The 13,665-nt window shown below is 41.3% G+C and overlaps 1 protein-coding gene across 1 annotated transcript; it reads left to right on the plus strand.

Moving 5' to 3' along the window:
* The first annotated feature begins 1,020 nt into the window (after positions 1-1,020).
* Positions 1,021-8,945, plus strand: LOC139475339 (mucin-22-like). The gene is made up of 5 exons (XM_071258564.1): positions 1,021-1,603; positions 6,110-6,173; positions 7,108-7,693; positions 8,506-8,593; positions 8,845-8,945. Exons 1-5 carry the CDS (start codon positions 1,021-1,023, stop codon positions 8,943-8,945), a joined length of 1,422 nt encoding a protein of 473 aa, XP_071114665.1.
* Positions 8,946-13,665: the final 4,720 nt, after the last annotated feature.

Genomic DNA, 13,665 nt, shown 5'->3' on the forward strand with positions numbered 1-13,665 from the left:
ATCATCAGAGTAGTATCAAAAGAGAATGAGTGAGTGAGTGAGTGAGTGTTGTTTTTAACAATATTCCTGCTACTTCACATCGTACCAACATAACATGATGAGCTGAAACATATATGAATTATGACAGGTGTATTTACATAAAATTTACATATATATATATATATAAGATTGTTGTTTCTGTCTCAAAAGTTGCAAGCAACTTGGGTGTGGACTCTCTCCTGACCAGACTGAAGAACAGATTTCAGGTGAGTCCAGTGATATCCGTGCTCTTATCACTCAGCGACTCTCATTGCTTCAAGACATACAATACATCTTACTTAAGGAAAAACCAAACAATTCTAGGGATCCATTATAGTGAACGCTCAAGTGAAGAATTTCATTTTTGAGGGGTAAAACTTGAAACTTAATTATTTTTATGCCTTTTTCCAAGACTGGGGAAACGTTTTTAGAATACTCCCAGAAGAACCAATGGTCGGCCCCAACTAAGTGATATTTTCCTTGTTGTTTTCGTCATGATGATATCCGCTGAAATATCAACCTACTTTTCTTACCAGAGCACGTGGTGGCGCCTGACAAGGGGGAGGGAGACTCGGGTCCAGATCCTCAAGAAATACAGCTCAGCATCCGGAGGCGGCACCAGCGGTGAGTACAGGAGCATTTGTCGTGGTTTCACAAAACAAAGAACTCCCTACTATTCTCTTTTACCGGAGAAATTAAAATAATGGAGACCTGTCACCTCAGTAACATGTTCTTGCTGCAGCTTGTTGTAGATCTCTTCAACTTGGTCTGGATGGTAAAATTGACATAACAGAAGCGAAACACTGTTACTGTCTTTGGTTGTCCGAGGTCCTTTGTCTGAAGTATTGTTTCCTGTCTGCAGGTGGAGACGGGGACAAGACACAACGCAGAGAGAAGCTGCAGAAGCGAGTGCAGAGGTTCATGTCCCGGTTCTTCATTTGTGGAGGACCATCACAGGCCTAGACACAGTCTGTGTTAGGCCCAGACACAGTGCCGGTGTCTATGTCAGGCCCAGACACAGTGCCGGTGTCTCTGTCAGGCCAAGACACAATGCAGGTGTCTCTGTCAGGCCCAGACACAATGCAGGTGTCTCTGTCAGGCCAAGACACAGTGCCTGTGTCTATGTCAGGCCCAGACACAGAGCAGGTGTCTCTGTCAGCCCCAGACACAGTGCAGGTGTCTCTGTCAGGCCAAGACACAATGCTGGTGTCTATGTCAGGCCCAGACACAATGCAGGTGTCTCTGTCAGGCCAAGACACAGTGCCGGTGTCTATGTCAGGCCAAGACACAGTGCCGGTGTTTATGTCAGGCCCAGACACAGTGCAGGTGACTATGTCAGGCCAAGACACAGTGCCGGTGTTTATGTCAGGCCCAGTCACAATGCCGGTGTCTATGTCAAGCCCAGATACAGTACCGGTGTCTATTTCAGGCCCAGACACAGTGCAGGTGTCTATGTCAGGTCCAGACACAGTGCAGGTGTCTATGTCAGGCCCAGACACAGTGCAGGTGTTTATGTCAGGCCCAGACACAATGCAGGTATCTATGTCAGGCCCAGACACAGAGCAGGTGTCTATGTCAGGCCAAGGTATTGTGCAGGCGTCACTGCTAAATGGGCGTGCCTTATCGTGTAGCCATATCCTGTGTATATTAAATTGGCGTGCCTTATCATATAGTTACATCCTGTGTATATTAAATGGTCGTGTTTTATAATGTAGCTACATCAAATGGTTATTTAATGGTCGTGTTGTATCATGTAGCTACACACTGTGTATATTAAATGGGCGTGCCTTATCCTATAGCTACATCCTGTGTATATTAAATGGGCGTGCCTTATCGTGTAGCTACATCATGTGTATATTAAATGGGCGTGCCTTATCCTGTAGCTACATCCTGTGTATATTAAATGGGCGTGCCTTATCCTATAGCTACATCCTGTGTATATTAAATGGGCGTGCCTTATCCTATAGCTACATCCTGTGTATATTAAATGGACGTGCCTTATCGTGTAGTTACACACTGTGTATATTAATGGTCGTGCCTTTTCATGTAGCTGTAGGAGGTGTTTATGAAATGTTACCTTGCAGCTGCATCCTGTGCCTTTTAAATGGGCGTACCACATCATGTAGTTACATCCTTTGTATATTAAATGGGCGCGCCACATCATGTACTTACACACTGTGTATATTAAATGGTCGTGTTTTATCATGTAGCTACACACTGTGTATATTAAGTGGTCGTGCATTATAATTTAGCTACATCAAATGGTTATTTAATGGTCATGTTTTATCATGTAGCTACACACTGTGTTTATTAAGTGGTCGTGCTTTATAATGAAGCTACATCAAATGGTTATTTAATATTTCATCATGTAGCTACACACTGTGTATATGACTTGGTCGTGCTTTATAATGTAGCGACACACTGTGTATATTAAATGGTCGTGCTTTATAATGTAGCTACATCAAATGGTTATTTAATGGTCATGTTTTATCATGTAGCTACACACTGTGTTTATTAAATGGTCGTGCTTTATAATGTAGCTACATCAAATGGTTATTTAATATTTTATCATGTAGCTACACACAGTGTATATGACTTGGTCGTGCTTTATAATGTAGCTACACACTGTGTATATTAAATGGTGGTGCTTTATAATGTAGCTACATCAAATGGTTATTTAATGGTCGTGCCTTATTATGTAGCTACATCCTGTGTATATTAAATGGTCGTGCCTTATCGTGTAGCTGCACTCTGTCTATATCAATGGTCGTGTCTTATCATGTAGCTACATCCTGTGTATATTAAATGGTCGTGCCTTATCATGTAGCTTCACTCTGTCTATATTAATGGTCGTGCCTTATCATGTAGCTACATCCTGTGTATATTAAATGGTCGTGCCTTATCGTGTAGCTACATCAAATGGTCATTTAATGGTCGTGCCTTACCATGTAGCTACACCCTGTGTATATTAATGGTCGTGCCTTTTCATGTAGCTGTAGCTGGTGTTTATCAAATGTTATCTTGTAGCTACATCCGATGCATGTTATTTGGGCGTGTCTCCTCATGTACCTACATCTCATGTATAGTTAATGGACGTCCGTCTTCATGTAGCCTGTGTATCGTGAATAGGGTAATCTATTTACCTTGAGGTAGTGTGCCTGATCCTGTTAATATCATATTATCTGCTGTATTCTTAATGTATTACACATACATTAATTTGTTTTCCAAATGTACCTTTCACGTGGTTGCAAATGGTAATGAAGGGTCTGTTAAAAAGAGTTATACAAAAACTTTACAATAATAAAAAGAGAAAAAAAATTAATTCATTGGTTTAAAAAAAATCAATTGAGTTTAAATGCTTATAAATATAAAACTGAAAAATATGAAAATATAGATAAAAGGAGGAATACAAAAGCTTCAAAACATAAATATACTGAAATAAAGGGGAAAAACTAATGCGTGGATAAAAAAAATCAAATTGAGTTGAAATGCTTATAAAAATATAACTAAAATATGTGAAATTATTCATAAAAACCCATCTTATTTATGAATAAAAAGACCAACAATATAGAATATATTGAAATATACCCTGAACGTATAGTAAGCATTGGGTCACCTAAACTTACTTGTAATCGGTTGTACACCCTATATGCATAGCTTAGAGTGATTTGTCCACCTTAGTTGTGGGAGAGATGTAATCCCAACAAAGTTAGTTGTAAGAGAGTTGTGAACCCTATTTTGTATAATTTGTTGTGAGAGACATGTTCAACTCGGTTGTGAGAGAGTTGTCTATCTTAGCTGTGAGAGCGTTGTGCACCGTGGAAGATCATACTGTGAAGTAGTTATACTTCTATAATAGTTGTTAGAGGGAAAAGGAAACTTGGTCTAACTTTAGGGGTATTCGGCCACAATCTTTCTTAAGTTTCCAATTGTCAATAAAAATGCGATATGTAATAAAAATGCTAATGGGCAGACAGTGTTATTGTCTTAATTCTGTGATATAATTGATAACACTGCAAGATTCGTTGTCTGCAGTACCAGGGCCCACTTGCACAAAGCCATCTTAGAACTAAGATTATCATAACACCCATACTTTAACATAGGCTTACAATAGTCGTAGCACTAAGATCGCTTTGTGCAAGTGGGCTCAGACCCTGAGGTACGAGCACGTGACTATGAAGCAGGTGACATTATTGTACACATCCGATGAGGGAGTTACACGTGTTTGTTTGTTGTTTGACGCCGCACTCAGCAATATTTCAGCTGTATTCCAGCTATAGGTCTCTGGGGTACCTGTCTGGAGGAGGGTGCAGGTCATGGCTACACGTTGACGTTGCTGGCTACAAGGTGGTTCTGTACGATTCGGGCTGTATGGGGCTGGCGTTGTCGTGCTGATAAAGAACACCGCGTGGTAGCTGTTTTAGGAATGTTTGGTTAATCGGACGCAGAATGTCATCCATGTAACGCTGAGCTGTTAACGATGACCAGAGGTGTTCTTTCCTGCCAGCAAATTCCTCCCCACATTGCATCCCCTTCACCATACTCCACCCTCTGACGACGATGTTGCTCGGTCAATAACTGTCCTCTATAAGGACTGTAAGCCCTATATCCTTGAGATCCGAGTCGCCTGGTCACTGTCTGTCGACTTACCATACGCCAAAAGGCGTTCGTCGCTGATGACGTCACTGTCAAGAATCGATTCCGGAGATGCAAAGTTCGCAAACACCGGTCTTCATTGGGCGTAGTTACTCTGGGTCTGCGTGTTGCCTGTCTGGTGTCTGCCCAGTCCATCTGTAACGTTGCATCAGGGTAGTTACAGCATCACGGGAGCAACCCCAAAAGCTCTAGCAACGTGGGCCTGGGTGGCTCCCATTTGTACCATACCCAGGGGACCCATGAAGATCCGGGGTAGAATAGGACTTCAGCAACCGATGCTTGTCGTAAAAGGTGACTATGCTTGTCGTAAGAGGCGACTAACGGGATCGGGTGGTCAGACTCGCTGACTTGGTTGATGCATGTCATTGTATCTAATTTGCGTGGATCAATGCTCATGATATCAAACATTGGATTGTCTGGTCCTGACTCGATTATTTACAGACCGCCGTCGTATAACTGGAATATTGCCGAGTGTGGCGTTAAACAACAAACAACAACAACTCAGGGCCTGCTCGCGTTGTTCGGGTCTGTTTACTTGATCGAATGAGTGAGTGAGTTGGGTTTAACGCTACTTTTAACAGTATTCAAGTTATATCGCGGCGTCTTGATCGCATGAATTGAATGGAAAGTAATAGTTAATACTTGTGAGTGAGAGAGTTACAACGGCAATGTATCAGCCATATGGGGATGAGAACAAATTATGTAATCATTAAAACACTGCGCAGTAAGGAAACAAGCTAAATATCACAGATTTGATATTAAACAAACTAGATTGATAAAGGTTAAAAATCATATAGATAAATAAATGAAACAGTTATTTTCGACACATATTCACAATCTATGATACAGACCAATTCATTGTCATTTTTTTCAAGAATCATCAGTGTCAATGATCGGGGTATATGTTATTCTTTTTAGTCCGACTGAACTTCGTGCAAATATAACAAAGGATACCAACTTTTTTATTTACAAGCTCCATACATCCCAAACATCGTTCTCTTGTTCCTAATATACCGGGAGGAAACGAAGGTGGCACGCGCTGAACTGGAGTTTGCTTGTTTTAATGTCGAACGAAGGGAGATAACTCTAATGGAACACGTTTTTCAAACATTTTGTTAAACACCAACAGAAGATGACAGGGGGTCATTGATATTATCAATCAAAGGAACGTTGATTATGAACACCCGACAGCCATCAACTAAATTAGTTTCACCATTGAAAACACCTTATTGTCGATTTTCATGTTATAATGACGTCATAGTATCCTGACGTCACAGGTCAAAGTTCATCACTTCGTAGTATTGTTCTGCGAGACCGCTAGCACAAAGGCAGCTATCGTGTTTTAAGAAGTTTAATCAGTATATTACCCCCCGTAGAGATCGGACACCTTCCAGGTAAGTACCAGAGTATACTACTTTCTTTTCTTGACTTCCAGCGGTTGTATTTAATAGCTCCATATTATTTACCCAAAACACGACCGTGTCTGATGTGAGGTTGCGGTAAGAAAATGTTTGATGTGTATTAGGATCAACGGTTTTATCAATTTCTGAGGCCACATCAGCTGAGAACCGATTAATCTGTTCTATCTTTAACATTTTGTCCTCGTGTTCCAACTGATTAAATGGTTAATTTGCTTTAAACAGATCTTTTAAAACGCTATATAAGCGCGATAGTTGGTTTTAACCCCACTTTTAAAAGGAGTCCAGTTATTTCACTGCGTGTCAGCTTACTGTGGGAGGAAAGGCCGGAGTGATACAGGTCTCAGACGTTTACCACTTTGGGGAAACACACGAGCACGGCCATTGATGCCGAAAAACCCAGAAACATAATCGGGGCGAACCGGGATTCGAACCCAAGATCATATACTATACTCCAATACCATAACACAGACTTACACATGCGCGGGTCCGGATATCTATTTGTAAGGTTTCTTCCGATGGTGGCAGAAATAAATTTCAAACAAAGATGGTAGAATGTCAGTGATAAGTGCTAACATTAATGTACATATATTTTATGACACTACATCTATTTTTCTAGCAAAGCAGGTTCATTCTTAATTATAATTACCTGTTAATCAGAAAATACGAAGAAATATACTCTCTTTAACATATTAATATGCTGACGTATAGTTTTCGCACTTGATATGCATTGAACGTATGCATACTACATGGTACTTGATTTTGTGTAATCTTTTTTTTCGATTTTGCAACATGTAATTATACTAATTAACTTTTTGCGATTCTGATTTTCTTGGGCCAAGACTACACATTTTACTCACTGACGTAAACATTGTTATGCAGATGACTTTTTATAAATCTATGGCCTAACGAAAATTTATTAAAATATATCTTACGTAATACAGATTTAATTGCTTGATCAAACCGAGCCGAAAACTGATGTTTTTTTAATTTCAAATACTATTTGTGAAAACAGTGTGACATCCAGGGATCCCACAATGTCCTCTGTCGAACTTTCTGAAAGACAGAAGGGCGAAGATGCAGTAATTAATTCCGAGGACTACCGTTACATCATGTCAACATCGGCGTCTGACTTAAGTTCCTCTCCATCGTCATCCAAGACTAGTCCTCGAAGACCCGAAGCTTCCGTCAAAAAGCCAGCAGGGGTAGATAACTCCGTCAAACCTGGAGACTACAAATATATCATGGAGACATCGGCGTCAGACGTGTCGTCATCTCCATCACGCAACGGTCTCCGTGAATCTGTTGGAGCATCTGCTTCACCCTCTAGGAGCTCTCACAGCAGTCCTCGTGAATCTGACAGTGGATCTGACAAACCTGATGACAGATGCTACACTTCACCAACGTCATCTCCATTGCCACACCCAAGGTCTCTTACAGGTTCCATCCAATCTCTCTTGTCGTCTGAAATTCTAAGCAGCGTCTCCTCTGACTCGGAGAAAGTATTCGACCCCTTCGCGAAGGACCACCTTCAGCCCAGACTTTCCCCCAGGGAGCCATCTGTCGACGTTCATTTCCCAGTCGCTGAAACAGTGTCCGAGGTATCCCTGGCAAACAGGAGCGATGAATCGTAGTTTACCGACTCCAGGGAGTCGAACAGTTTCCACCAGGACGCACTACACATACGTAAGCTGATGCTGGACCAGGCCTGGGTGTCTGACAGACAGCAGCCGATGTCGGACTGGGTGTCCTCTGTTATCGTGTGGGATGATGACGGTAAGATATGCCATCAGTAGTTGGAACATCATCAGAGTAGTATCAAAAGAGAATGAGTGAGTGAGTGAGTGTCGTTTTTAACAATATTCCTGCTACTTCACATCGTACCAACATAACATGATAAGCTGAAACATATATGAATTATGACAGGTGTATTTACATAAAAGAATTTTCTCTTAGTAGTTTTGCTAAAAAAAAATTCTATGAAGCAAATTTGCTGATAACGAGGTGACAGATAGATATATATAAGATTGTTGTTTCTGTCTCAAAAGTTGCAAGCAACTTGGGTGTGGACTCTCTCCTGACCAGACTGAAGAACAGATTTCAGGTGAGTCCAGTGATGTCCGTGCTCTTGTCACTCAGCGACTCTCATTGCTTCAAGACATACAAGACATCTTACTTAAGGAAAAACCAAACAATTCTAGGGATCCATTATAGTGAACGCTCAAGTGAAGAATTTCATTTTTGAGGGGTAAAACTTGAAACTTAATTATTTTTATGCCTTTTTCCAAGACTGGGGAAACGTTTTTAGAATACTCCCAGAAGAACCAATGGTCGGCCCCAACTAAGTGATATTTTCCTTGTTGTTTTCGTCATGATGATATCCGCTGAAATATCAACCTACTTTTCTTACCAGAGCACGTGGTGGCGCCTGACAAGGGGGAGAGAGACTCGGGTCCAGATCCTCAAGAAATACAGCACAGCATCCGGAGGCGGCACCAGTGGTGAGTACAGGAGTATTTGTCGTGTTTGGTTAATGGTTTCACAAAGCAAAGAACGCCCTACTATTCTCTTTTGCCGGAGAGAAATTAAAATAATGGAGACCTGTCACCTCAGTAACATGTTCTTTCTGCAGCTTGTTGTAGATCTCTTCAACTTGGTCTGGATGGTAAAATTGACATAACAGAAGCGAAACACTGTTACTGTCTTTGGTTGTCCGAGGTCCTTTGTCTGAAGTATTGTTTCCTGTCTGCAGGTGGAGACGAGGACAAGACACAACGCAGAGAGAAGCTGCAGAAGCGAGTGCAGAGGTTCATGTCCCGGTTCTTCATTTGTGGAGGACCATCACAGGCCTAGACACAGTCTGTGTTAGGCCCAGACACAGTGCCGGTGTCTATGTCAGGCCCAGACACAGTGCCGGTGTCTCTGTCAGGCCAAGACACAATGCAGGTATCTATGTCAGACCAAGACACAGTGCCGGTGTCTATGTCAGGCCAAGACACAGTGCCGTTGTTTATGTCAGGCCCAGACACAATGCCGGTGTCTATGTCAGGCCAAGACACAGTGCCGGTGTCTATACCAGGCCCGGACACAGTGCCGGTGTCTATGTCAGGCCAAGACACAGTGCCGGTGTCTATGTCAGGCCCAGACACAGTGCCGGTGTCTATGTCAGGCCAAGACACAATGCATGTATCTATGTCAGGCCAAGACACAGTGCCGGTGTCTATGTCAGGCCAAGACACAATGCCCGTGTTTATGTCAGGCCCAGACACAATGCAGGTGTCTATGTCAGGCCAAGACACAGTGCCGGTGTCTATACCAGGCCCAGACACAGTGCAGGTGTCTCTGTCAGGTCCAGACACAGTGCAGGTGTCTATGTCAGGCAAAGACACAGTGCCGGTGTTTATGTCAGGCCCAGACACAGTACCGGTGTCTATGTCAGGCCCAGACACAGTGCAGGTGTCTATGTCAGGTCCAGACACAGTGCCGGTGTCTATGTCAGGCCCAGACACAGAGCAGGTGTCTATGTCAGGCCAAGGTATTGTGCAGGCGTCACTGCTAAATGGGCGTGCCTTTTCGTGTAGCCATATCCTGTGTATATTAAATTGGCGTGCCGTATCATATAGTTACATCCTGTGTATATTAAATGGTCGTGATTTATAATGTAGCTACATCAAATGGTTATTTAATGGTCGTGTTGTATCATGTAGCTACACACTGTGTATATTAGATGGGCGTGCCTTATCGTATAGTTACATCCTGTGTATATTAAATGGGTGTGCCTTATCGTGTAGCTACATCATGTGTATATTAAATGGGCGTGCCTTATCGTGTAGCTACATCCTGTGTATATTAAATGGGCGTGCCTTATCCTATAGCTACATCCTGTGTATATTAAATGGGCGTGCCTTATCCTATAGCTACATCCTGTGTATATTAAATGGTCGTGCCTTATCGTGTAGCTACACACTGTGTATATTAATGGTCATGCCTTTTCATGTAGCTGTAGAAGGTGTTTATGAAATGTTACCTTGCAGCTGCATCCTGTGCCTTTTAAATGGGCGTACCACATCATGTAGTTACATCCTGTGTATATTAAATGGGCGCGCCACATCATGCACTTACACACTGTGTATATTAAATGGTCGTGACTTATAGTGTTGCTACACACTGTGTATATTAAATGGTCGTGTTTTATCATGTAGCTACACACTGTGTATATTAAGCGGTCGTGCATTATAATTTAGCTACATCAAATGGTTATTTAATGGTCATGTTTTATCATGTAGCTACACACTGTGTTTATTAAGTGGTCGTGCTTTATAATGAAGCTACATCAAATGGTTATTTAATATTTTATCATGTAGCTACACACTGTGTATATGACTTGGTTGTGCTTTATAATGTAGCGACAAACTGTGTATATTAAATGGTCGTGCTTTATAATGTAGCTACATCAAATGGTTATTTAATGGTCATGTTTTATCATGTAGCTACACACTGTGTTTATTAAGTGGTCGTGCTTTATAATGTAGCTACATCAAATGGTTATTTAATATTTTATCATGTAGCTACACACAGTGTATATGACTTGGTCGTGCTTTATAATGTAGCTACACACTGTGTATATTAAATGGTGGTGCTTTATAATGTAGCTACATCAAATGGTTATTTAATGGTCGTGCCTTATTATGTAGCTACATCCTGTGTATATTAAATGGTCGTGACTTATCGTGTAGCTGCACTCTGTCTATATCAATGGTCGTGCCTTATTATGTAGCTACATCCTGTGTATATTAAATGGTCGTGACTTATCGTGTAGCTGCACTCTGTCTATATCAATGGTCGTGCCTTAACATGTAGCTACATCCTGTGTATATTAAATGGTCGTGCCTTATCGTGTAGCTATATCAAATGATGTCATTTAATGGTCGTGCCTTACCATGTAGCTACACCCTGTGTATATTTAATGGGCGTGTTTTATCATGTAGCTACATCCTGTGTATGTTAAATGGGCGTGCCATATCATGTAGCTACATCCTGTGTATATTAAATGGTCGTGCTTTATAATGTAGCTGCATCAAATGGTTATTTAATATTTTATCATGTAGCTACACACTGTGTATATGACTTGGTCGTGCTTTATAATGTAGCTACACACTGTGTATATTAAATGGTGGTGCTTTATAATGTAGCTACATCAAATGGTTATTTAATATTTTATCATGTAGCTACACACTGTGTATATGACTTGGTCGTGCTTTATAATGTAGCTACACACTGTGTATATTAAATGGTCGTGCTTTATAATGTAGCTACATCAAATGGTTATTTAATATTTTATCATGTAGCTACACACTGTGTATATGACTTGGTCGTGCTTTATAATGTAGCTACACACTGTGTATATTAAATGGTCGTGCTTTATAATGTAGCGACATCAAATGGTTATTTAATGGTCGTGCCTTATTATGTAGCTACATCCTGTGTATATTAAATGGTCGTGCCTTATCGTGTAGCTACACTCTGTCTATATCAATGGTCGTGCCTTATCATGTAGCTGCATCCTGTGTATATTAAATGGTCGTGCCTTATCATGTAGCTTCACTCTGTCGATATTAATGGTCGTGCCTTATCATGTAGCTACATCCTGTGTATATTAAATGGTCGTGCCTTATCATGTAGCTACATCAAATGGTCATTTAATGGTCGTGCCTTATCATGTAGCTACACCCTGTGTATATTAATGGTCGTGCCTTATCATGTAGCTGTAGCTGGTGTTTATCAAATGTTATCTTGTAGCTACATCCGATGCATGTTATTTGGGCGTGTCTCCTCATGTACCTACATCTCATGTATATTTAGTGGACGTCCGTCTTCATGTAGCATGTACCTGTCATGTGGGTGCAAATGGTAATGAAGGGTCTGTTAAAAAGAGTTATACAAAAACTTTACAATAATAAAAAGAGAAAAAAAATTAATTCATGGATTTAAAAAAAATCAATTGAGTTTAAATGCTTATAAATATAAAACTGAAAAATATGAAAATATAGATAAAAAGAGGAATACAAAAGCTTCAAAACATAAATATACTGAAACAAGGGGGAAAAACTAATGCGTGGATAAAAAAATCCAATTGAGTTGAAATGCTTATAAAATATAACTAAAATATCTGAAATTATTCATAAAAAACCATCTTATTTATGAATAAAAAGACCAACAATATAGAATATAGTGAAATATACCCTGAACGTATAGTAAGCATTGGGTCACCTAAACTTGCTTGTAATCGGTTGTACACCCTATATGCATAGCTTAGAGTGATTTGTCTATCCTAGTTGTGGGAGAGATGTAATCCCAACAAAGTTAGTTGTAAGAGAGTTGTGAACCCTATTTTGTATTAACCTGTTGTGAGAGACATGTTCACCTCGGTTGTGAGAGAGTTGTCTTCCTTAGCTGTGAGAGCGTTGTGCACCGTGGATGATTATACTGTGAAGTAGTTATACTTCTATAATAGTTGTTAGAGGGAAAGGGAAACTTGGTCTAACTTTAGGGGTATTCGGCCACAATCTTTCATAAGTTTCCAATTGTCAATACAAAATTCAATATGTAATAAAAATGCTAATGGGCAGACAGTGTTATTGTCTTAATTCTGTGATATAATTGATAACACTGCAAGATTCGTTGTCTGCAGTACCAGGGCCCACTTGCACAAAGCGATCTTAGAACTAGGGCTCAGACCCTGAGTTACGAGCACGTGACTATGAAGCAGGTGACATTATTGTACACATCCGATGAGGGAGTTACACGTGTTTGTTTGTTGTTTGACGCCGCACTCAGCAATATTTCAGCTGTATTCCAGCTATAGGTCTCTGGGGTACCTGTCTGGAGGAGGGTGCAGGTCATGGCTACACGTTGACGTTGCTGGCTACAAGGTGGTTCTGTACGATTCGGGCTGTATGGAGCTGGCGTTGTCGTGCTGATAAAGAACACCGCGTGGTAGCTGTTTTAGGAATGTTTGGTCAATCGGACGCGGAATGTCATCCATGTAACGCTGAGCTGTTAACGATGACCAGTGGTGTTCTTCCTGCCAGCAAATTCCTCCCCACATTGCATCCCCTTCACCATACTCCACCCTCTGACGACGATGTTGCTCGGTCAATAACTGTCCACTATAAGGACTGTAAGCCCTATATCCTTGAGATCCGAGTCGCCTGGTCACTGTCTGTTGACTTACCATACGCCAAAAGGCATTCGTCGCTGATGACGTCACTGTCAAGAATCGATTCCAGAGATGCAAAGTTCGCAAACACCGGTCTTCATTGGGCGTAGTTACTCTGGGTCTGCGTGTTGCCTGTCTGGTGTCTGCCCAGTCCATCTGTAACGTTGCATCAGGGTAGTTACAGCATCACGGGAGCAACCCCAAAAGTTCTAGCAACGTGGGCCTGGGTGGCTCCCATCTGTACCATACTCAGGGGACCCGTGAAGATCCGGGGTAGAATAGGACTTCAGCAACCGATGCTTGTCGTAAAAGGTGACTATGCTTGTCGTAAGAGGCGACTAACGGGATCGGGTG

Source organism: Haliotis cracherodii, unplaced genomic scaffold, assembly GCF_022045235.1.
Source record: "Haliotis cracherodii isolate W230 unplaced genomic scaffold, xgHalCrac1.p SCAF_3, whole genome shotgun sequence".
NCBI lineage: Eukaryota > Metazoa > Mollusca > Gastropoda > Lepetellida > Haliotidae > Haliotis > Haliotis cracherodii.

Coding starts and splice junctions, on each gene's coding strand:
- LOC139475339 (XM_071258564.1), top strand. CDS start 1,021: ATGTCAGGCCCAGACACAGTGCCGGTGTCTCTGTCAGGCCAAGACACA. Junction 6,174..7,107: donor GTGTCTGATGTGAGGTTGCG/GTAAGAAAATGT, acceptor TTGTGAAAACAG/TGTGACATCCAGGGATCCCA. Junction 8,594..8,844: donor ATCCGGAGGCGGCACCAGTG/GTGAGTACAGGA, acceptor TCCTGTCTGCAG/GTGGAGACGAGGACAAGACA.